This window comes from Equus caballus, chromosome 14 (genome assembly GCF_041296265.1).
Source record: "Equus caballus isolate H_3958 breed thoroughbred chromosome 14, TB-T2T, whole genome shotgun sequence".
Classification (NCBI taxonomy): domain Eukaryota; kingdom Metazoa; phylum Chordata; class Mammalia; order Perissodactyla; family Equidae; genus Equus; species Equus caballus.
This window is the reverse complement of record NC_091697.1, coordinates 37,514,474-37,540,336: the sequence shown is the minus strand read 5'-3', so window position 1 is coordinate 37,540,336 and position 25,863 is coordinate 37,514,474. Positions and strand designations below refer to the sequence as shown.

Below are 25,863 nucleotides of genomic sequence, written 5' to 3'. Positions count from 1 at the left end.
GAGCTGTGTTTATGTGCTGATGGTGTTCAAATTGCTCAAAGAACATTAGAGAAATTGTGACTAAAACAGGAAATTATAAACAGTTTTAATTCCCCTTGGGATCTGTGAAAACAGCAATTGTGATTCCAGAAAGCAGAGATGCAAATTGCTTGCAAATTCCGTTTGCTAAATAAATAGGCCGCATTGTTTGACGTGGCTGGCCTTGTTTACCATCTGGTGAGAGATGGAGGCCTTCTGACTAAAAGTCCATGTACAACACTTAAAAGTGGTTAAAATCGTAGCTTTTATGCTACAGATATTTCACCACAATTTTTTTTAAAGTCTATATACAGATACAGTGCCCAGGATCTGCCAGATCAAACTCACTCTATTTGTTCTCTCCTTAAAATAGTTTTGCCTTTTTCTAAAAAAATGCACATCTGTGTCTCACGTTAATATGGCTCTAATTCCTGAATCAAGATCGTTTATTTCTTCAGCTCTCATAAAGTTATCTGCTTTGTGCAGTGTAGATTGAAACAAGCTCGATTTTAAGTGAGCCATCGTAAAAAAGATGCATAATTAGTTTCTAAAGGCAGGCCCAGAGTTGTAACCTGACTCAGTTAGTAGGACTGGTTCAGTGTAAGAGATTTGTAGCAAGTTTCCAGTGTCTCAAGTCCTGTTGCCTTCCTGTTTTTCTTTGCCAAACCTCAGAAAATGCCCAGGCTCCCATATTCCCACATTTTCTCAATAGGGCCCAGCCTCCTCCAGAGCCAGCAGGTCAGATGGGTGCCCTCCGGGGGTGCGTGTGCGTGTTCTTTCCAGCATGCGTGTGCGTTTCCTCTTGCATGGGTGTGGTGTATCTTGGGGGTGGGAGGGGAGTGAGGGGAGTTTGTTGACTTAGGACAATTTTGAATTCTGCTCATTTCATGCTGGTCCTTCCTGAGCTTGGGCCATCAACTAAGGCCTAAACTTCTGGCCTAGACCAGAATCCAAGACCAATGAGGGGACGTCAACAAGAGGGCCCCTGTGTGCACTGAGCAGGTCTGTAAGGGGGATTTTTTGAAACCCCCTTAACAAGCATGGTAAAACAATTCCAAAATTATTCACCTCCTCTACCTAGAACTGGGGAGGGCTGCTGAGCAGTTTCCATCCACTGGAATACATTTTTATTTGTGCTTGCTTGGAAGTGCTAAGGGAATCTTGGGACTAGAAGCTCTTTGGGTGGGAGTGAGAGTTAAGAACACTGCTAAGAAGGATGAGCATCCAGGCAGATGGCATTGCAGCTTGAGCTTCTGAAGGGAGGTTAAGGGCATCTCTTCCAACCCTGAGCCCCAGGCAGGGTTCCTTTCTCTCAACTCTGTGCAGTGTTTCTCAGCCTCCACACGGACACTTGCAGTGGTGAGGGCCTCTACCCAGCACAGTCTGTTCTTGGACAGCCCTCATTGTTATAATATTGTCACTATTGAGCAAAATCTGCATTTTGGGTGCATGCCATCTCCTGGTCCCAGCTGTGACCTTGGTCACATCCCCATGTGGGATAAAATTGTACCCTATGTATGTACTCCCCTCTCCACATTCAGAGACTCATGACTGTAGCCCAAGCTACTGGAAGAAATTTGACCAGGAAGCTGTGTTTTCTTAGTCTTTATTTACCGAATCATCAAACGAAGTAATATTAATGGCTGTCGTTGCAGTGAGTGCTTCCAGGATGCCAGGTACCATGCCCAGTGCTTTATATATGTTGTCTCATTTAAACCTCCAACAACCCTATGGGAGTTGGTATTACTATCTTTACTTCGGGAAAACCAAGGCTTAGAGAGTTTAAGTAATTTGCTGTAGATCATCTAGCTAGTAAATTTATGGACCTGGGATTTGAACCTAGGTCCACCCACCCCAGAGCCTGTCCTGTAGACTCAGATAAAGCAAGAAAAGAAATCAGCAAAGTCAGGGACCAGCCCAGTGGTGTAGTGGTTAAGTGCAGCCCAGGCATGGGTTCAGATCCTGCGCACAGACCTACACACTGCTCATCAAGCCATGCTGCGGCAGCATTCCACATACAAAGTAGAGGAAGAGTGGCACAGATGTTAGCTCAGGGCCAATCTTCCCACCAAAAAAAAAAAACCCAGAGAATCAGACAGGAAAAAAAGAAGCTGATTGCTTTATGTTCCCTTCAGGGATATCCTTTTGAAAGCTCCCTGCTGCTCAGTAATTCCTTTTATAGGATATTTGAAAGGAGAGAAGAAGAATGAGAAGGTAGTCCTGGCAGTTCATGAGCCTTGTCAGTGCCCCTCATGGCCGTGAGCACATCAGGTCACCATTCCCTCGTGCCTGTATAGGCTTGAGCTGCAGCCATCTTTGGGAGAAAGTTCAAATCATGGTTTTGTTTTTAATCTTTGTAAACAAATGTTGGGAAGTAAATTAGGTTATGATATAGCCCAGTGGGGTTTTTTTTAATTTACTTTTTTATTGAGCTATAATCATATACACTAAAATACAGTGTCTTAATCAGTTCAGGCTGCTGTAACAGGAATACTGTAGACTGGGTGGCTTCACCAACGTTTTTATCACCTAGAAGCTGGGAAGTCCGAGATCATGGTGTCAGCAGATCACATGTCTGGTGAGGGCCCACTTCCTGGTTTGCACGTAGGCTGCTTCTTATATCCTACATGATGGAGAGCAGAGAAGGAGGGAGCCAGCTCTCATTTGTCTTCTTACAAGGACGCTAATCTCATTCGTGAGGAATCCACCCTCATGACTTAATTACCTCCCAGAGGTCCCACCTCCTTCTGCCATCACAGTAGGGGTTAGGATTTCAACATTTGAATTTGGGGGGATACAACCATTCAGTTTGTAACGTATACAAAATCCTAAGTGTCCATATAGTTTCCTGAGTTTTGGCAAATGTATGCATCGGTGTAGTCAGCCCAATCAACATGTAGGGCATTTCCGTCACCCAGAAAGTCCTCCCAGGCCCCTTTCTAGTCAGTCTCCTTCCCCAAGCAGAGGTAAGCTATGGCTTGTTTGGTGTTTGCTGTATACTCCTCCCTGCAAACAGATTAGGACTTTGATTACAGGGCCAGAACTCAGATGCTCTCTTATAGGAGAGTGACGCCTCCTATCATTTTGTGCTCTTGTCACCTCGCTCACCTCACCCTAGTCCCAGCCTGTTTGACAGGGTGGCCTGTTACAGAGACACGAAAATGGTTTGCTCCACACACAGTCGATTGTGTGGCGTGGCCTGGCCCCACGGTTGGCTAAATCAAACTCAACCATTCCTGTACTTCCAGGATTTGGTGAACATTGACTTCAGTGAACATCATGGTTTTAAGTGAGTTATGTTCCCCTCCTTACAGAAACAATTCCTCCCCCATAACATTGAGAATTCTCTAGTAACTGCATTAAGATATCCCTCCCCCGGGTTCAGGCAGAGTCTACTGTGACAGCCCATCAGCGTTGCATGCGGACGCTGCACTTTCTCACGTTCCAGGCCTCCCATATGCAGGCATTAGCTTACCAAACCGGCTATATTCAACCTGCTGGAGGGGTGGGTGTTCTGATTCCTCACGAATCCGTGTTATTAGTGAGGACTCTACTTGTGTTCTTCATGGATCCTTGTTACTAGAGGGGACTATAATGGTGATGCTTGTTTTGTAAAGTTTAGAATCATTTGTATTTGGTAGAACATACTTAATGCAAAACCTGGTCTGAACATAATTTAATCTTCCCTCGATGGCTCCAAAGGTAGTTGAGAAGCCTTCAGTCCTTGGAAATCATCATTACAGTTCCTATTCAATTCATGTAGAATTTCTAGTTAGCCAACAAGTAGAGAATTTCAGCTAATGCAAGATCAGATGTGGTCTTCCCATATTTGCATGTTCCGTTTACAAGATTTTTCCAATTCCAGGTAGGAAAACTACACTCAGAACTAAGTTTGGAAATGAAACCTTATGTAAACTCTGTCCAGTTCTTCAGATAAGAATTCACCTTCCAAAATCTGCCGTTTTAGGTAGAGGTTAAAAACACAGGCGTTGGAATCAGACCTACCTGGGTTCAGATCAGTTACCTATGAACTGTGTGACCCTGATCAAGCCACTTACCACCTTGACCCTCAGTTTCCTCATCTGTGAAATGGGGCTAAGAATTGTCTGTGTCCGTATGTTTGTTGTGTGGATTAAATGAGAATACACAGGGAGGGCTTCACAAAGCCTGGCACAAGGTGCTCCATAAGTGGCAGCATTTCAAAGACAAAGTCAATGATAATTTTATAGTCTCATCAACCAGATGAGACCAATTTAGGGCTCTATATTTTGGTTATATGTTCTCGGACAGAAAGAGATCTTAAAGAGGTTCTGCTAATTCAGTGAAGGTATCTCATGGGGTTCAGGGGACAATGGAGGTCGCCAGTCAGTGGCCAGGTCTCTGAGCCCCCAACCAGCACCCACACAGAACAGCTCTGCTTTTGTCTGTTTCACATACTAGTTTCCATGACATCTTTCCTTTGGACCACTACTTGGAAAGTTATGAAACCACTGATTTAGTCCATCCCGCTCATTTCATTGATGAAGAAATGGGGGCTCAGAAAACCTAAGTGATTTCCCATGCCCGCAGCAGAGGTCTTCTGACACCCAGCCCTGTTCGGTCCCAAGACCCCACCCTGTTATAGATGGAGAAATCTAAAAGTAGAAAGAAGACAACGTTGAATCAGCTTCTGAGTTTTCACATGTTCTTCCAGCCAGTTCCTACTACCAAAAATGCCTCTAGAGAAAGAAAATCATCTGTTTTACCCCCACCCCGTGGCTCAATTTGTGAAAGTCCTGGTTTGTGGAGTGACAGTGGTGGGTGGCAGGAATCTCTGTAAAAAAGATATTCTCCTGGAGGTCTTTTGTCCTCTTGTGCCACAGAATCACTGCTCCATCTGGCGACCATTGCTCCATTCTGTGGTCACTGACCACACCTCTCTCCATGGCTAGCATCTTGCAACCATATTCACAGGGGTCCCCAGTAAGAGAGTGCAGGTGACATCAGGTTTCCATCCCTTCTGTCAGAGAAATATCTCCCACCAGGACTCCCCCCAGCATCCATTTGGTACTCAGTCTCTTACTTTACCACAATCTCTGTTTTCCAGCCTCTCAACATTGCCTACAGCCACATCTACAGCTCCTACAGAAACTTCGTGGGGCCTCCTCATTTCAAGACCATCTGCAGGCTCCTGGGTTACCAGGGCATCGCTGTGGTCATGGAAGAACTGCTGAAGATCGTCAAGAGCTTGGTAAGAAGGGGCCTCAGTGAGGCCTGGGATGCGCCCAGGTGGGGTTGATAGGAACAAGATCTGCTTTCACTTTTTTTTTTGGTTTTTTTTTTGGTGAGGAAGATTTGCTCTGAGCTCACATCTGTTGCCAATCTTCTTCTTTTTTTGCTTGAGGAAGATTAGCCCTGAGCTAACATCTGTGCCAGTCTTCCTCTATTTTGTATGTGGGTCGTCACTACAGCATGGCTGATGAGTAGTGTGGGTCCACACCTGAGACCTGAACCCATGAACCCTGGGCCACCAAAGCAGAGTGTGCCAGATTTAACCACTACACCACAGGGCCAGCCCCTGCTTTTACTTTTCGCCTGGCCTATAAAATCCAATTACAGGCACCTTGGGTCTGTCTGTAGGCCTCACCCAGGGAATCCTTTGCCTTTATCCCTCTGTTCCTCTTGCCTGTTGTCTGTAACGTTTCTGTGGACATTCTGACCCATGACTTTCCCTCTCAGTTTCCCAGCCTGAGCCCACTCCTTGTATTTGATAACTGAACTCAGCAATCTTGATTTTGACATTTAAGACCTACTAATGACTGCTCATGTTCCCCTCCTCTGCTTTGTTATCTGACTTGATCATGGCAAATCCATGACACATGGGCTGTCATTCCTCCCTCCCATGCCCATGGCAGACATCTCTAATCAATCACCACACTTCTTCCCCAGATTTCTTGCTAAATGCTGCTACCAATACTGCACTGGCCTCAAGGGAATTCTCTATCCCTTTGCCAACATTCTGTACCCACCCCAAGTATAGTCATCTGAACCTTCGTTTAATTTCCCAGAACACTGTTGAAGAAAGGCTGAAACATTTAAACAAGATTTCCCTGAAAATTTGAGATGACAAAAGAGAAATAAACAAAGTAATGTATAACCATGTCAGGATTAGCAAACAGGATTGACCTGCTAACTCCAGTCATCTGGTAGCAACTGTGTGGAACCAACGGTTGTTATGGATTGTGAAGCTAAATCCAGAGTTAAACAGGAAAATGTGGTAATTGATTAAAGATGTCTGCCTTGGACACAGGAGGGATGAATATGCCATGTATTGTCCATGCTTAAATTAGATAATGCATCTCAGTCTCCACAGCTCCCTGGCCCCATGTCATTTTAGTGCTTTATCTGGATCTTATGTAAGTACCCCAACCCCAGGAAGGACCCCATGCCTAGAAATTGCCCTCCTTGAAGTCCATAAGCCCAAGGGAGTAATGAGAGAGTGCTCTTTTCTGTCTTAGAAAGGCCCATTTTCCCTTATAAAGGGCAGTGGGCTGTCCCTCACCTTTAGGGGAGAAACTGCTCCCTCCTTCCAGGGAGCGGTACCTTACTGTCTTGGGCAGCTTGCTGGGGGCTTAAACAACAGATGTTTATTTCTCACAGTTCTGGAGGCTGCAAGTCCAAAGGCAGGGTGCAACCATGGGCAGGTTCTGGTGGGGACGCTCCTCCTGGTTCAGGCTGCCTTCTCACTGTGTCCTCACATGGCAGGGTACTAAGCCCATCAGGAGGGCTCCGCACTCCTGACCTAACTACCTCCTAATACCATCACATTGGGGATGAGGGTTACAACATACGAATTTAGGAGGACACAAACATTCAGTCCATAGCACTTCCCGCAGGTCCCAACAGAACCCCCTCCACCCCAGTAGCCCACATTCAGTCTGGAGATGCACAAATGCAGCGGTGGAGGATTATTTCACTCCTCGTGTGCTCTCGTTTTGTCAGCTCCAGGGCACCATTCTCCAGTACGTGAAAACGCTGATCGAGGTGATGCCCAAGATATGCCGCTTGCCCCGGCACGAGTACGGCTCCCCAGGTGGGTGATGGGGAAGCAGGGGCGGGGGTGGTGCAGGGAAAATCATCCAAACCCATCCCACGGTGGGAAGGGGCCTCCGGCCATCTGACTTGGAGTGTCTGCTTCTCTAACATCAGGGAGCTGGCAGAGCACTGGCTCTGCATCCTACCTCTGCCCCTGGCTGGGTAGCCTTGAGCCATTTCTAGTCCCTCTAGGCAATAATCTTCCATCAGTGTAAGTGATGGTAAGTGATGCCTGCTGGGCCTGCCTCACAGGACTGCTGGAGACTGGAGGAAGATAGCAAATGGGAGAGCATTTAAATAATGAATAGAAGTTTACTTGTAAAAGTCTTCATTAGCTCAGCATCTCCAGGATTTCTTCCTCCGTTTGCCCAGTTAGGAGGAGGCAGGTGCCCAGGTGGTGGTACAAAGTGACATTTCTAAGGTGAGTCAGGAAACAGGAGTTTTTGCCACGCAGCTTCTGGGCAGAGAAATAATTCTTTCTTTCCCTGATAGTGAATGGAGCAGAGGCTGAATTTGGAGCCTGGGGAATGGGGAAAGATGGAGTCTATGAGTTTGGTACCTGGTGGTTTTTTTGTAAAACCACAATGTCAGATGCTAAGTCAGTGTGATTCAGAATAGGAAAGGGCTGGGGTCAAAAGCTCGGTTTTCAGTCCTGGCTGCCCCACTTACTAGCTGTGTGACTATGGGCATGCCACTTGCCCTCTCTGAGCCTCATCTGAAAACAGGGGTAATAGTGGCTAGTTCATGGTATTGTTATGAGTGTTAGATAGTGCTGATAAAGTGCTTAGCACAGTATCTAACACCTATAAACAAATATTAATTCCTGTTATTATTAGGAGTTAAGGCGACTTTTTAGAGGGACTAGGAAAGATTCAGGGCTGCTGTTTGTGTGTGTGTGTGTGTGTGTGTGTATGTGTGTGTGTTTTGGTTTGTTGCAAAAAATATTTGAGCCAGCCTCCTGAGCTTTCTGCATACTGAGCCCTGAGAGAAGTCTCACCCCTGAGTCCACATGTAGAGGGGTGTATGGTTTGGCCTTTGCAACCCCAGCGTCAGGTCCGGGGCTGCTCCTCATTTGGCACTCCCCATAAACCTGGCTGAGCTGTGTCCGCTTCCCGCTGACCACCCCCTTCATCTTCCAGGGATCCTGGAGTTCTTCCACCACCAGCTGAAGGACATCATTGAGTACGCAGAGCTCAAAACAGACGTGTTCCAGAGCCTGAGGGAGGTGGGCAATGCCATCCTGTTCTGCCTGCTTATAGAGCAAGCTCTGGTGAGTTCTGAACCCAAAGGGATTGGCGTGTCTCCAGGCTGGAAGGGACCCACACCCCAACCAGATACTTGAGGCCCCTCTAGCGCACCCTGGCCCGGAGGCCCTGCAAGGCAGATTCATGTTCTTCCAGTGTGGGGCACGTAATACTTCTCCGTTCCATCTTCAGACAGCTCCAACCTTTCGAACACTGGGAGGAACACAGACCCTGGAGTGAGACAGACCTGGGTTCCCATCCCAGCTCCACCTTCACTGGCTGTAGGATCTTGGTGACCCATCAGAGTCTTCGTTTTCTATCCACTCATTAAACAAATAACTCCTCCTTGGCTGCCCTAGGCCAGGCACTGTGCTGGGGGATATAGACATAGCAGTGGCCAGTCCCTGCCTCATGTCCTGTACAATAGAGGAGAGACCTGCACTGAACAAGTATTTGCAAAGAAATGATGTGTCTACACTCACAGCAAGTGCTATGAGGGACCAGTGCAGGGTCCAGCAGGAGCATAAAACCAAGAACCTGACACGGTCTTGGGGGTGAGGGAGGTGACCTGGAGAATGACCAGGAATCCGCCTGGTGAGGAAGCAGGACAGCTGTTCCAGGCTGAGGGAAGAGGGTGTAGTGCCATCTTCATTTGTTGTGATGGGAGACTGATTCTGCCCTTCGGGGTAGTTTAAAGGCTGAAAGGAGGTCACACACGTAAAGTGCACGCAGTGAGAACTAAACAATTGGTCGTAGTTATCATAATGAGCAAAAGCGTGCCTCCCTGTGCTTCCACCTCTCAGGACCACACAGAACTAGCACACTTTTTCCGACCTGACTGTTCGCCTGTATCCGCCAGCGCTCACGGTTTATGCACAGAGACTGCGTCCTCCACATTCTTCCCAGTGTGCTCAGTTTGTCTCTGCTCTTCTCCATGTGTGGTGTCCTCAGGTGGGCCCAGTCCTACAGGCATGGGGTAACTGGTACAGCCTGAGCGGTGGCAGGAAATAGAGAGAGATCTTGCCCTGGGGAGGCCGAATCCTCAGGCGCAGCGGGACTGTCTTCTGGCATCCATTCCCGCATTGGTCTCTCCATATGCTCATTCAGCAAGAGGGCGTTGAGAACCCGCTCGTTACCTGGCGCAGTTCTAGGTTGTGGGCAAATGGCTGTGAATAAGAGAGACACATTCTTACCATTTTTATTCCGGAGAGGGAGACGACTGAAGAAGTGTACAACCAAAGACTGCGAATTCAGCTGCTGGTCCTTGCTATGGAGGAATAAACAGGGAAATAGGATGGGGAGGGATGGGTGCCAGGAGGGATGTGCTGTCTTTGGAGAGGATGGAGCTTGATGTCGTAGAAACAGAAAGAACCACACAGTGAGCTGGAGTGAAGAGGCAAAGGGACGAGGTAGGACTGAGGAGGGAGAGGCAGGTGGCCGCAGCGCCGGGGCTTGTGAGCCACTGCAGGAAGCCATTGAAGCACTGTGAGATGGCGGGGAGAAGATGGGAGAAGGCGTCTGATTTACTCTTTTTAAAGGCCCTTTTTGCCATTGGGAGAAGAATCAACTGGACGGTTAATGAAGGCCGAGGCTGTGTGCACTTGTCCAGTCCAGGGATCATCTTGGAGGCAGGAAGCACGTGGAGAGGGAAGGGAAAAGAAAGGAATTAGGAAGGAGATGGAACAAAAGTAGAGAGAGGTGGGAAGGAAGTGATAATAGCAAGAGCTCAGAATAAGAGCCCCAGAAGATTCTTGCCTCTCATTGTCTGTGATCTGCAGTGAGCTGTTCACTCCATGCTTCGGGGTCCCCATCTCTGCAACAAGGGATGTGTACCCAGTGCTCTCGCAGACCCTTCCCACCAGAGCCTCTGAAATGCGCACTGTTTTACTCATCCTTTGTAAGGAGTAATTGCCTTTCTGTTCCCCTTCAAATGGACTCTCGAGACAGCTTAGTGTTCCGCTTTATGGTGACAGGTTTTTAACATGGTTCAGTGGGTCTGGGTTGCTATGGCAACTGAGCCTTCAGAAGTCACAGGGATAAGGAAGAAACGTTGCTCTGCTCCAGGCCTCAGGAAGATGAAGAGAAGCTTCAGGGGCTCCAGAAGGGTGGAGGTGGGAGAGGACGGCCATGAGGCCTCAGTGCTGACGTGTCTTCTGTTAGCACCTCCTCTCAAGAGGAGCTGGGACAGTGTCACCTGTGCAGACCCCAAGAGGCAGATTATTGATGGGGCCACAGGAAAGGAGAAATTTTTCCCAAGCATCCCTGCCTGGGTGTTCGCTTGCATATATCACTGAGGACAACAGGATACTCAGGATCAAAGACCTTCAGAGCTGAGGGAGGGAGACCCCAACAGTATATGTGTTCCAACCTCCTGCATTCGTAAGTGAGGAAATAGAGAACCAGAGAGAGGAGCAACTCTTGGGGTCACACAGCACATCAGCAGCAGAGGGGGAAGAATGACAGCATAGGTTTCCAGTACTGATCCCAGCCCTGGGCAGAGGGTAAGACACATAGCAAGGATCAGGGCTCCCCAAAGCTGTGTGCTATGCTTTCTGCTTAGACAAGTGGGGCTAATCCCCAGGCTAAGATGATGCTTTCTGAGTTTAGAATGAGGCGTGAGCTTTCTGGAGCCTTTTGGTTTATGAAGCTGAAATAAAATAAATATTTAAATGACATAACAATCGTTCTCATTAAAGAGGAGTACTAATAGGAAAAAAAAGAAAGCAAGGAGGAAAGGGAGGGGAGGGCGGAGGAAATAAGGAAAGAAGTAAGCATTAATGGCCATCCATAGGGAAAGGGCTATTTCAACTGGAACATCCATTCTTATAGGAGGACTCGGAAGCAGTTAAAAAGAATAAGGTACTAGAGGAGCTTTGCACATACTAACATAGAAAATAGTGAAAGACGTAATGTTGAGTGAAAAAAAGCAAGTCCTAGGACTAGATACACATTGTGATGCCATACATGTAAAATAAACAAATAAAAAATAAAACTCACAAAATAACCCTGCATTTGGGGCCAGCCCCGTGGCCTAGTGGTTAAGTTCACACTCTCCGCTTCCACGGCCCAGGGTTTCACCGGTTTAGATCCTGGCTGCGGACAAGGCAGCGCTCATCAGGCCATGTTGAGGGGGTATCGCACATGCCACAACTAGAAGGATCCATAAGTAAAATATACAACTATGTACTGGAGGGATTTGGGGAGAAAAAGCAGAAAAAAAAGAAAGAAGATTGGCAACAGTTGTTAGCTCAGGTGCCAATCTTTAAAAAAAACAAACACTGCATTGAAAAAAATTTTAGAGAAAAACGTACCAAATAATTCAGTCGTTGTCTCCAGGTTCAGGGAGGGAACTAGGATTAGAGGTCCACAGGGACTTTCGCTTTGTCTGGAATGTCTGATATTTTAAAAGGAAAGTATATTCACGTGAGGTCACATGTCCCTTAATGATGGGAATGCGTTCTGAGAAATGCATCGTTAGGCAATTTCTTCATTATACGAACATCATAGAGTGCACGTACACAAACCTAGATGGTATCGCCTCCTACACACATAGGCTGTATGATACTAATCTTATGGGACCATTGTCATATATGTCATCTGTCATTGATCGAAATGTCGTTATGCAGTGCATAACTATATTATTATTGAACTAAAAATGAATTTAAAAAATAGAAGTAGTGTATAATAGCTTTAGAAAAACTGTAAGGATACCGAAAAGTACAAAGTGAGAAGTCTTTTGCCCATTTTTCTCCTATGTCATCTTTTTCTAATAGATTTGCAGGGTTCTTTCTGGTTGTGGGTTCCACAGAGATGTATATGCTATGAATACCTTCTCTCATTCTGTGGCTTGCCTTTTTGTTTTTAACAGGGATTATTAATATGTCATTAACTTGTAAGTGGAGGGAATATAAATTGAAAAGGTTGATTACTTGGGCAAAAGTATATTTTTTTCTTTAAGTTAGGTGCTTATAAATGTTTCTCAGAATTCAGGGTGCAGTATTAGTACAGAAACCCATATACCTAGGAGCGGGTTGTTGGGTTGCTTCGTGTTTTTAATTAAGGTCTAGCATATATACAGTAATATATGGAATATGCAGGATTCTCACTGCATAGACTAATCGAATCGTCTGTTTTACGTGGATGGACATTTGGGTTGTTTACAGAGTGCCGCTGTTAGGAATAAAGATGTCGTGACTATCCTTGTACATTTCTTTTGGTAGATATATGCACTCATTTTTATTAGGTAAATTTACCTCATCGTGGAATGGCTGGGTCAATGTGTAGACATATATTTACCTTCAGTAGATACTGCCAAACAATTTTACAAAGCAGTTGTACCCGTTTATTCTCCCATTCAGCAAAGTATGGAGTTAATGTCTTCGCATCCTCATGAACACTTGGATTTGTCCATCTTTTCAGTCATAGTTATTCTGGGGGATGTGTGGTGATATCTCCTTATGGCTTTGATTTCCCTGGTGACTGATGATGCTGGACCTTTTTCCATATGGCATTGCTATTTTGTCAGCCTCATTTGTGAAATGCTCTTCAATATTTTGCCTGTTTTTTAACTGAGTTATCTTTTTCTTATGGATTTGTAGGCATTATTGATATATTATGGAGCATGTATTGCAGATGTATATCTGTGGCCTGTCTTTTGATGAACAGAAGTTCCTAAGGCTTAGTGTATTTATCATTTTTTTCCCTGTATGGTTGGTGCTTTTTTGACTTATTTAAAAAATCTTCGCTACTCTAAAGTCAGGAAGATATTTTATCTCTGAAAGTTTTAGAGTTTAGCCTTTCAAGACTTAACAGACCTTTATTCCCCTGGAATTGATGTTTGTGTTTGGTGGGAGGTAGAAACCCAGTTTTCTTTCTTTGCAAGTTGTCCCAGCACCACTGCCTGAGAAGACCACCTTCACCCCTCTCTGCAGTGATCTGGTGTTTATCAAGCAACCACACAGTGTCTGGTCATGGCAGGCTCTTAAATATTTGTTGGGTCTAATCTGAAATGAATCAACATTTGTTAAGTATGTATTTAGAAGTCTGGTATGTTTTTAAAGGAATTCTGCTCTTGGCGACTAGTGTTTCCTCCACTGTCTCCTACCCTGAGAAATCATAAGGTGGTCGTCAGGGAAATACTCCACAGTCAGCAAGTTTTTCTTCAAATTTTGTGTGGTTTTCGGGCCATCAGTCCATTGTTTGTTATGCCACCACTCACCAGAGGAGGGCGCTATTTATTCATGTGAGCAAGGGAGGGCCCGAGCCCCGGGGAAGGAGGCTGCCCTTCTGTCTGCGTTTTACTGCAGGGCCTCCCGCCGAGGCCTTGAGTGTTCTCTGCCTTTGGCCCTGTTGTTTGGTTCTTCTCCCCTCCTTATAGTTGAGTGGGCCACGGTCACACTCTGGTCAATCATGAGAGCATTACTTCTCTTACAGGAGGCGAGGAGAGTCTGAATCCTAACTCACAGAATCAAATGCTGTCAGATCTGGGAAAGCTGTCAGAGGCCATCCAGGGCACTGACATTTTGGGCCAGATAACCCTTTCTTGTTGGAGCTGTCTTGTGCTTTGTAGGATGCTGAGCAGCATCTCTGGGCTCTACCCACCAGGTGCTGGTAGCACCCTCCCCAGTTGTGACAACCAAAAGTGTCTCCAGATATTGCCTAATATTCCTCCGGAGGACAGAACCTCCCCCTGTTGAGAACCACTGATCTAGTGCAGTTGCCCATTTTGCAGCTAGGAAACTGAGGCCCCAGAAAAGAGATGACCTTCCCAGGGTTACAGCTAGTGCGGGAGTTGGGGCGAGGACCAAAGGTCCTTATGGTCAGCATCCTCAGTGACAGAGAGCTGCTCCCTGAGCTCTGCACATTGCCATGTTGGTTTTTGTATTAGTTCCAGCTCCGCATGTGACCACCTCTATGTCCTGCTTCCTCTTTATAGTCCCTTTTCTTTATTTTTGCTTTTCTTATTGCATATCTGAAATAAATTCATTGCTTGAAACCCAGAAAAACAGAAAGAAAACAAAAGCCACAATGCTACACTAAGATAACCACTGTTCACATTCCACAGGATATCCTTCCAGATGTTTTTATGTTCCAGCGTATTAATATTAATTTTTCTCATGTGTATATTTGCTTTAGTTTATTTGTTTAGTTATAAAAGTAATATTCACCAAACTGAGAGGAGCGGTTACCTCCATGGGGTATGAACAGGGGCAGGAGACAGGGGTCTTCCACTTTTTACTTTACACTCTAAATTGTTGTTTGAATTTATTGCTTTTTTCCTTTAAGAAGAAATACTCACATAACAAATGTAAACAATCCTGATGCTTGGGAAGTAAAAAGCAAGAGCCCAGCCTCCACCACCATCTCAGACCCTCCCTCCGTGTTGCCACCTCTACCAGATGCAGGGTTATTTTGCCCCTCACCCTAGAAAAGACTCCTGCATGTCCCCAGGACGCGCATTCTGTCCCTGCACCCAGGCTCCTTGAGCAGCGCCCTTCCACCTTTGCATATGAGCATTTTCTCAGCCCAGACCCAGAGCCCCGTGGTGTCCTTGATAGAAAATGAGCCAGGCTTTGTGGAAAGGAGGCATCTTGACTCCCAGTAATATCTTTCCTTTCTGTGACTTTACAGTTTTTAATTATTTTTACCTCCTTTCAGACATGTCCTAATCTGCAAAACAAACGTGCTAGGCCTGTCAGCATGTCAGGTACCTGGCAAAGATGGTCAGACAGGTATGAGCTGTGGCCTCTGCAGACATGACCGAGAGCCCCCATGGGCCAGGCAGTGTGTGAGACTCCAGGGCTCACAGATCGTTGATCACAGTCCCTTCCCTGATGGCGTCATTCACCGTCTACACCCTCAGTCTTCAGCATAGAGAGTTAACCCTCCAGGGGGTGGGCAGGATAATCTCAGAGCTTTTAACTATTTATTTACTAAAAAGAATAAGAAAGAAATTAAGCCTCCTGTTTATATTAACACACTTTGAAAATGACAGCTGTTCAGAATTGATAAAATAAATACTTGTCAGTTGAGATGTTTGCTCAGAATTTTACTGATGAAAGTATATGGTCAGAAAAGTTTGGAGAGAGCCAGCCCTGGTGGCCTAGTGGTTAAAGTTCAGCACCCACTGCTTCGGCGGCCCGGGTGAGTTTCCCGGTCATGGAACCACGCCACCCGTCTGTCAGTTGCCACACTGTGGCAGCGGCTCACAAAAAGAACTAGAAGGACTTACAACTAGAATATACAACCGTGTACTAGGGCTTTGGGGAGAAAAAAAAAAAAAAGAGGAAGATGGGCAACAGATGTTAGCTCAGGGTGAATCTTTCCCTGCAAAAAAAACAAAAACAAAAAAATGGAGACCACCGGCCTAGGTCCACAACAACAGAATGAAAAATGGCCTAAAACAAGAATTGATCTGTGGGAACAGAGAGGAGAAGATGGTGGAAAGATTTCCTGGGTGGGGGTCATTTTTGTATCCTCCACACCTAACACAGGGCTCATTATCTATGGCCTAAATGAATGAGGGAGGAGCGTTTCAGCTCAGTCGTAGATGATGAATAGAAGTGTACCTGGTTATCCTCTAAAATCTTCAAGATACTGCCGTTCAGTTTGAGACAGAATCACCTTTGTCCAAAGCTACCTCAGTCCTTGAAATGTGCCATGCTCATTTCATTAGCCTTGCCAATAATCGCCAAGAGATAAGAGCTTGGTGATTCAATTCTGTGTTGATGACTTTCCTGTGAGGAATCCCAATGGGTAGAATGCCTTGTTTGCTTTACTGAGTGTTACTGTCCAGTGGACATCTCCAAACACTTGGGAGGGAGTGTCGGGGGTCTCAGCTGCGGCTGCTCATTAAAATCACACAGAAAGCTCCTAAAATACCCTGTTGTCTGAGCCCCATTCCACTCCAAGGAAAACAAAATCTATTTTTTTTTTTGAGAAAGATTAGCTCTGAGCTAACATCTGCCACCAATCCTCCTCATTTTTGCTGAGGAAGACTGGCCCTGAGCTAACATCTGTGCCCATCTTCCTCTACTTTATATGTGGGATGCCTGCCACAGCATGGCCTGACAAGTAGTGCATAAGTCCACACCCAGGATCCAAACCAGCAAACCCCGGGCCGCTGAAGCATAATGTGCAAACTTAACCACTGTGCCACCAGGCCAGCCCCAGAAAACAAAATCTTTATAAGTGGGCCCAGGCTTTTTAAAACCTCCACACTTGATTCTAATGTGCAGCCAGGTTGGAGAATCACTGATTGTCTCTTCTTGAACTAGTGTTTCCAAGGTTAGTCATTGATGTGTCCTTGTCACAATTCTTGCCATATCTGCAGACCACTGGTCCTGTTTATTTACATAATATTTTTATTAACTTACTTTTTTAACTTAAACTTATTTTAAGGGGAAACTTTATATCACTTCTCTTAAAAAATTCTCTCTTACTACCACTAGACAGCAACCAGAATAATAAATTCAATCAAAATGAAGCAAAGTCGTAGGATTCCAGCTGTTGCCTGCCCAGCCCTCTGCAGCTGAGGCCTGCTTCCTCTCTCTGTTAAAAATGGGGATTAGCAAATGTTAGAGAGGTGTTAACTCGTGCTGGTTCCGTATGGAGACTTGCTCATTAAAGTTGTCAGAAAGATGGATAGGAAACGGAAGAGGAAATAACTGTCTCACAGTATGACTCACTGTCATTAAATATCATTTCCCTGTACCCCCAGTTCCCACCCTTTGGGACATGCCACCCTCGGAAGACATTGACATGCATTTGGAGGGAAAGGCAGAGCTACTTTCTAGGCAAGTTTCTTGGCTGTGGATCTCTCCCAGTTGACCAGACATGGTTCTGATCCAGAATAACAATTCTTTTTCCCCTGGACAATTCGAGGGGTGGGGGAAGGGGTGGAGGTGAGACATAGTCATGTGTAGCATTATTCCAGTGAGGCACAGATTGGTGGGAAAGACCACACGCTCAGAGAATGAGATAAGATTAAATTACTGATTTATTTGCCAGGGCTACAGAGAGCTCCTGGAAGTGAGGGGCCCACAGAGCAGGAGCAGATGGAGCATAGCTCAGCTGAGCTTTCTGCTGCACCTGGAGTCCCAAATGAGGGGCTGGAAGCTGCAGCTCATACTTTCTGTACAAAGAAAGGTCATGGTGGATGTGGGAAGCCTAATTTCGTGCCTGCTCCCCAGGCCCTGTATCCTTGGGGCTTAGCATCAGCATGCAGGAAACACTTACACTAACAAGTGGTGTGCATCCATATAAGGAAAGGTTGGCAACGCTGGGCTCCATGGTTAGGCCCTGTCCCCCGAGGCCCCTCCCGCTGGAAAACTGGAATGGGGATTCCTGTGGGTGCTCAACCTCAGGTTTTCCGCTCATTTCTCTGCATTCACTTGACAGAGATACTGCAGTAGTATTAACATTATTTATATTTTGTTGCTTCAAAACCCAGCACAAAATATTATTTAAGAAAATGTTGCTTTGAGATTGGTTTGATGATTCCTTTTAGGAAATCAGCTGAAAATAGTGCATAGTTTTTCATCTAGGAGCAGAGCCTAAAGGTAGTCTAATGCTGTTCTCCATGAATCTGACATGCGTAGGATCACGTGGACCCTGTTTTTTAAATTTGTATCCTGAATCTTTGTGGTATCCTTTAGCCTGGAGAAATCAAGTCCCCAGTTAGCCTCCTAGACTAAGTGAGTTGGGAACTCTTGAGGTTTTGTGCTATTTGATGGGAATCCCTCATGGTCCATCAGTTTTAAATTAAGAATAATATGAAAGAAACATTTTAAGACTGAAAGCGATGCCAAAATAAAATACTCATCCCTGGTAGAATTCCGATGTAGCTTCCTTACAATGAAATTTTTTTGCATCCTGATGCCAAAAACCTCTTTGCTTTTGCTTGCTATTTGACGAAGAGCAATTTTACAGAAGCTCTTGGTTCTTATTAATCATCTAATGATTACTTCTCCCATAACCATAATACCTTGGCGCTTGCCCTAAGCAATAGGAATGATAAGCATTAGTGTGGCACCTGGTGAGTGCACAAGTCACCAATTAGCAGTCGTCACTCATCAGCTCCTCCTCGGGAGACCCTCTGCAGAAGCACACGGCAGTTCGCAAACGGGAATCACTGAGGTCCTTTTATAGAGCAATAGCTTCATATTCGTACTGGAGAAAACTCATTATGGTTGGATCCTGGTTCCCAAAAAACATGTTTACAAGAAACGTTTGAAGAATGACTGTATATCATATAATGTTAAGAAATGTAGGTGATCACAATACTGAGGTGACATAGGAGGATGTCTTTGTTCTTAGGAGTTGCATGTGGAAGTGTTTAAGGCTGAAGAAATGCAGTGACTTCAACTTATTTTCACATGATTCAGTAAAACAGAAAGAGTCAAAGCAGATATGGCAGGTGTTCACTGTGACTCTAAATCAAGAGTATAAAGATGTTCACTGTTCTTTCAAATACTTTATATGTTTAATATTTTTCTTAACGTAAATTTGAAGGGGAAAAAGGAAACTTCATCATGGAACCTGGAAAGTTAAGAAGAAAAAGGATCACTGAGCAGACAAGGTCACGATGTATAAGGAGGAAGAAAAGTTAGGAGAGTTTTTGGTTTTTTCCAGCTACTTCTGTTAGTTGGTGAGATTTATTCTTGGTAACATATGCCCAGGAGCTACTTTTGACCTCATTTTTTAAATTTATAGAGGCATCTGCTAGCGCCAGACTCAGCCTCAACTCTCATGCTGCCCATCTCTTTGATGTACCAGCAGGCAATATCAGTTCAGGATCGTGGAACGCAGATGAAGCTAGGGAAGCCGGCCAGTCCAAATTAGAAGGGGGCCACGCGGGATTTGCGAGTGGTCCTGAGAGAACACCAGACACCGCTGTCGGCTGCCCTCTTCCCGTGGGCCAGGGTCGGCAGACTTTACCTCTGTTTCAGGGTCTTCTAGAGAAAAAAAGAACCAATAATGCCTTCTTCCTGTGCTCAATTTAAGAGGATTGTCTCAAGCCCAGCATCTTTGAGGGTTACTGCCTTTCCCTTCTTGCTAAAGGTGGAATTTGCTAATAAGTAAAGCATTAGTGGATAAAATGACAGCTGATTTTTCAATATAGCAGCGAAAGGATCTTCATACAATTATAAATCAGATCATGTTACTCTCCCGCTTAAAGCTGACAGGTGGCTTCTCATTGTACTTAATGTTCTAACTCCCAACTTTGACCCGCAAGGCCCGGCGAATTCAGGCATGCCTTCTCCTCCAGCCCCGTCTCTTATTACCACCCTCTCCCTGGCTGTGCAGCCCAACCACACAGCAGACTGAAGGTCAGGTTACAGGTCGAGAAACTGAGGCACGCTAAAGATCTGCAGCAGGCCCAAGCTGTGTTTGGCTTCTACCCTAAGCTTGTTACATTTACCTCCTTGGTATTATAATTCAAGGGGCACCAAGAGGACCTCCCCCGAAACATATGCCTCCCTGCTACTTTCTCTCACGGTGTCTGAAATTCTCCACTTAAAGACTCACTCCATTGATTTGAAATGTTATCTGATCTTTAAAAGCCCCACTAAAATGCAAAGCCTGCTGAGATGGGTTGGGAGAAAGAGAATGCTGTGAGAGCATGTACTTTAGTGGATATTCATTTATCAAATCATTTTGAGCGGTAGGATGGTCACTCAGGAAAGGGTGTAGGGGCCGAAAAGACTCCTCCAGGCCAAAAACAACCAAAAACAGACCAAAGAAAAACATTAAAGTAGAAACTCTGCACCGCACGTGATGAGATGTTCGTAGTATACACGAAGTGATAAAAATAGATTACAGAGGAGTAGGTAAATTATATCCCATCCTTATTTTAAAATAGATGCTTCAGTGTTCTTTGCAAGGAAGAATGCAGCAGGATAAACCTGAAAGGTTATCAGTGATGGCCCCTAGGTGATGGAATTATAAATTTTTTCCTTTTTAAAAAAAAATTTATATTTTCTATTTTTTCAAAAATAAATATAAATCCTTAGCTAACAAAAAGAACAGGGCTAGAGTAGCAATTATAAAAACCTGTTTCCTGGATCTAATGTACTCTAATGTGCCTCTAGGTAACAAGACTATATTGTATACTTAAAAGCTGCGAAGAGAGTAGATCCTAAATGTTCTCACCACCACCACAACAACAAAGTGGTAATTGTGTGAGGGGAAGAGTGTATTAACTAGTCGTATTGTGGTAATCATTTCTCAACATATATGTGTATCAAATCATCACATTGTACATCTTAAACTTACACAATATTATACGTCAATTATATCTCAATAACGCTGGAAAAAAGAACCCATATCTACTAAATTAACAGTTTTTCAAAGGATAGCCTTTGCCCAGAAAGTGAATTAAGTATTGGGTGCATTTCCAGAAGAAAATGACGAATGTCAAGTCAAATAATACATGTAAAGTAACTAAAATGTTGTTGTTGTTGATGGTCTTGGAAATCAAGGATAAAAAATTTGTAGCTTTAGTGCCACTTCCCCTTTTCTAGGCCAAGGCAGACATTAATAATTGATCCTGCTGAGCCCAAATGTGGTGCCAGACTTCTCTCCAAAAGCAACCACTGCCTCATAATCATGGTTGGTACATGAGATGACCCCAGGGCCAACACTAGCACATATGTTGCCTTCAGGCCAGTCATAACAGGTATCCTTCCTCAAGATGGTTCACCTCCTGCTTTTGAAATATTATCATCATATATTGATTTTTAAAGAACAAAATACAACTGCCAGAAAATGATTACATTATAAACAAGCCATCTCTCACATCTATACGTTTGGCTCCCTGTAGGATGGGATGCCCTTGGGCAGTACGCCGTCTGCAGAAGCCATGCACAGCAGCCCTGGGTGATACTTTTTTGTCATCTCTGTTGGAAATCAATCCTCCTCCCCCAAAATAAACACAAACCCTGACGAGTTGGTATCCTTATCTCCCAGTGAAAGCAGAGTGGTCTGAGACCCCTGGACACTGCCCGATTGCCCTAACAGTCTAGCACTGGACTTTGTCCTGCTTTGGTATCTGGGAGGCAACTGAAATATCCACTTGCTCTTGGTCAGATGCACAGTCCAGCATAACAAGGCCATATAGCAAGGCATAGGACACTAACGATGTTATGAACCAGTCAGCTGTTTCCATTTCAAAGCAGCCTGATGGAAGGAAGACCCTGGATCTTTGTTCCAATTAAAACTCAGACTTAATTCCATTTTTTGTTCCAGACCATGAATTTGCTGATTTCGCATTCCAGTGATTTGCCGTGAACAGAGCTCCCTGGGGCCTTTGCTGTTGTATTGGCCACATTGCAGGCCCAGCCTTTCCCTCCCAACACCCAGCATTTTGGGTGTGTAATCTAATGATTCTGAGGGAGATGTATTCTAGGGGACAGGGCCCGGTGGGCCTAATAAGTAAGGGAAACTCAGATGGTGAGGACATTTACCACCCCACAGGTTCTAATTGGCTACGTAGAGTTTTAAAATCAGCAGTCCCAAATTGAGACTTGCTACATGCCCAGGGGAATCCTCATGCCTTTGTCCCTCTCAGGAAAGATCAATGCTACATCCAGGCTGTAAAACTCAGCAAGTGGAGCAGAATGAAAGAGCAGGGTAGGGCCGGATTTGGAAAAGATGATTGTCCTTTAGGCCCCGTGGCCCACTTACAGGTCATGCCAGGCCTAGGTCAGCAAGAAAATCCTGAGAGACCTCAGCTCCAGTTTTTCACCCATTTCTTCAATTAGTAAGAAGTATCGCAGTATTTACTTATACTATGCGTATTCCCAAGGAATGCACCGTGCCTTACATTAAAGACATCGTGTCACTGAGTCTAGAGAGCGTTACACAGAACAGGACCAAAATGGTATCGAGGCGCAGAGGAGAAGGCAAGGGTGGGTCACATTGGGTTGTCTCGGCCTGATGTCAGGTTGATTCCAGGCACTCTAACGGAAAGGGCGTATCTTTGGATTTGGAAACCCCGGGTTCCAGTCTTGCCTCTGTACTTGATCACTCTGAGACTCTGGGAAAGTGATTAAATCTCTGAGCCTTATTTTCCGTACCCCAAAAAGGCTGGGCTTAAGGATCTACTTCCTAGAATCCTTGTATTAAATGGGGTAATGAATAGAAAGTCCTCGGAGCTTAATAGGTAGTCCCTCAGGTACCAGGAGTCCCCTTTCCTCCTCCGCCACAGCAAGGGGGCTTGGCTTCATCCCATAAGGCCTGAGAGCCTGGCTCCTGCCTGCCTCCTGCACCACCAGCCACCCCTCCCTCACAAGCTGAGCCAGTGACTTCCTGCTCTCTTCATAGCAGCCACCTTGACTTTGATCTTATCTCCCATCTATTTGCAGTTGTACCTTTCCTGCTCTTCAAAACCCTGCCCATCCTCTCAGGCCCATCTCAGAGCCATCCTTCCCTCATTCCCTCACTTCTCTTACGCAGCACACACTTTATCAGATGCCTGTTCTCTGCAAGGACCTTGGTGGTGCTTCTCCCAACTCCGCATCCCCAGAGCCCTTTTTTGCCAACTTCTCTTGCACCTAGCGAGTCTGTTCTATTTCCCAGTCACAGGTGTCCTTGGCTGTCTTCCCCCACTGTAATGTCACTTCATTACAATCTAGTTTTTCCTGTCTTACCTATCATTGTGTTTCCTGCAGCATCCAGGCCCCTTTGCGGCAGGTGGAGCACACCGTCCTTGTCTCTGTGTCTTGGGCGTGTCTGTCAGCTCACAGAGCAAGCACTCAGTAGATGTTTGGTGAACTAAAGGAAGGAAGGAGGAGGTAGCACCGAATGCACAGGAGTAGCATTCCTCTCCACACTTAGCTCGAAAAGAGGCCTGGCATCCTGTTCAGGTTGTGTGTTGGTAGACATGGAAGTGCCCAGAATTTATCAGTCTCCTCTTGATCTCATGTGGCACTTTGCACCTTCTCTTTGGTCTCATAGAGTCAGAGGAATTGAAATATCTGGAAGGGTCAGGCCACCTTGATAAGTGCCCACCCACACCTAGCCTGGCACTTGTGTATTTCCTCCCCCTGGAGTCAGTTTCCATCCTCCTGCTGATGATTCCCAAGTTGGGGTCCACTCCCCAGGCTCTGTGGGGCCCCAGACCTTATATATAGTTGCCTTTTAAACCTCTCTTGGATGTCTACAGACATCAGAAGTTCTCCTTGCCCAGACCTGATCTCAGCTTCCTCCTGCCTGCATGCTCGCTCTGTCCTCTGAGCCCGTGAATGAGCATGGACGTCATTCCCTTTTCTCTGCCCTCACAGCCAGTCTGTTATTGGGTCTCCGATTTCTGCTCCCCACTCTCCATCTCCTTTGCCACTACTCTGGGCCCTACTATCTCTTGCTTGGGCCATCCCAACACCCCTTTCATGCCCTGCCATCCTTTCTCTCTCACCTGAAACCAGAAGGTGAAACTGCAGGACTGATCATGCCGTTTCTTTGATGGAACCATCAAGATAGCATCCAAGTGCCTAAGCGAGGTTTACAAGATCCTTGCTCATCTGCCTCCTGCTTATCCCTCCTTCCTTATCTCATGTCACCTTCCCCCAGCACTGATAGCTGCTGTCGGTCCCTCACCCATCGTGGTCCCTCTTGCTTTGGGGCCTTTGCACATGCTGTTCCCCCTCGCTTGTCCAACACTCACTCCGGGTTCAGGTCTGAGCCGAGCATTTCCTTCCCCAGAAAGCCTTCCCTATCATTCTCCCCAGAACCCTGGGCTGGTTGCCCCTCTTGTGTATTCCCATAGCCCCCATGCATACCCCAATTGTAGTATTGACTAGAAGTGCCCGTTTATTTGTTTTCCTCATCATCTTGGTAAGGACCGTGCATCAGGTCTCCCTCACTTACTGTTTTATCCCTAGCACCTTGCAGGAGACTTGTGTGTAATAGATGCTTATTGTTTGTTGAATGAATAAATGACTTAATTTCTGTTCAGGCTATAGCTTAGTCAGAATGAAAGTGTTCAAAATTTGGCATGTCCTTGTTTGATCTCCAGATAATGTTATACCTGGATTCTCCATATTCTTCTTGTTGGCCTCTCATATCAGACTAAATGCAGGGCCTGAGTATGGCCGGTCTCTCCGAGAAGACTCTCTCTCAATCAGTGTTTGCATGACATATGAAGCACTGCTCTGATTCTCCATCAGAAGCACAGACTTCAGGACCCTGGGCTGGGGCGAGATTAAACAGCTCAACCTGCAGACAGGTTGGTGGGCGCCCTGAATGAATAAGGGCTCTGATCAGTTTTTAAAAAGAAAACCTGTAGACTGGAGGGGCTTGAAAGAATCCTAGAAGGTGAAACTTGAATTTGTCTTTGAGGGATGGATAAGAATGAACAGAGAACTTTGGTTGGAGGATCAAGAAAGAAGGAATTTGTAGGTATAAAGTGACCACGTGAGTGGTCTGGTTATTTACCGTGGAGTCACAATGGCAGATCTTCAAAACTTTGTTGTCTGCAAAGAAATTCTTTACACAAATTCAAGATAGAAGTCACCTCTGGGGGTTGGGGAACAGAGGTTTCAGTAATTTCCTGTTTCTTCCGCTAGAAGATGAAGACTCTTCATTCTTCTTCAGACTGCATATATATGTCACAATTTTTTGTGTGTAAAGAATGTTAGTAGCTATGACTAGAAACCCAGTAAACAAAGCAACAAATGATGTGATCCTATCAGATATGAGTGAGGGTAAAAAGTTTCTTAGGTGGTAAGATTTTAAGTAATTTTCTCCTGTTTCTGTTTGTGATAATTTTACCCTTTTTTTCATAACGTGTATGTATAATGACAGGGAAAAATATTTCAAGCTTTCCAAAGCTTGGACTGCATGGGCTGCCATGGAAATGCAGTGGGTGTGGAAGTGAGGTGGCCCCGGGTCTCCATATCAGCCCATCTGCTTCCTTATTGCTGGGTAGACCTGATGAGGAAACTGCACCTTCCTGAGCATCTCAACAGCCTTGCCATTGGGTTGGGGTCGTGAGAGCTACCTGCCTCACAGGATGCTCTGAAGCACAAAGCCGACAATGGGTAAAAAGCGCCTGGCACATAGTTAGTGCTCAGTAAACGTTCATTCCCCTCCATCCCTGAAGGACAGGGCGATTATGTTGTGACAGACTCTCAGTTCTACAGAAGGATCCTTCGAGACCATTTATTCCAACCTCTTCATTTTGTTCCGTTAAACTGATCTTAATTGCACTTGCTAACAAATCAAATAATCAGATGAGCTTATGATGAAAAACATCATTCTTGGCTCCACTGCACCTCTCCCCACCTGCATTCCAATCCCCAAGGCAGCCTGTTTTAATGATTTCTGTTTTTGGTTCTTCCACTTGTTACCACCATAATGCTTAATAATATGAGGCTAAACTATTCCTCAATTAGCAACTGTAGACAATACTTACTGACTCCCTAGTTGGAAAGATGAGATTTTAGCTCATTTACATCTCTCCCCTCTCTTCCTCTCAGTATTGGATTATGTTACTTTTTACTTCTGTTGTTTTCTCATGTGATCATAG

At 45.4% G+C, this 25,863-nt stretch overlaps 1 protein-coding gene across 10 annotated transcripts in view; it reads left to right on the top strand.

The window, feature by feature from the left end:
• The window catches only part of CYFIP2 (cytoplasmic FMR1 interacting protein 2), a 125,237-nt gene that overhangs the window by 82,598 nt on the left and 16,776 nt on the right, over window positions 1-25,863 (top strand). For all 10 annotated transcript variants that reach the window (XM_023617332.2, XM_023617329.2, XM_023617333.2 and 7 more), the window contains 3 exons: window positions 5,105-5,248; window positions 7,000-7,090; window positions 8,232-8,362. In XM_023617332.2, coding sequence (XP_023473100.1) covers window positions 5,105-5,248; window positions 7,000-7,090; window positions 8,232-8,362 — 366 coding nt within the window. The remainder of the gene's footprint in view (window positions 1-5,104; window positions 5,249-6,999; window positions 7,091-8,231; window positions 8,363-25,863) is intronic.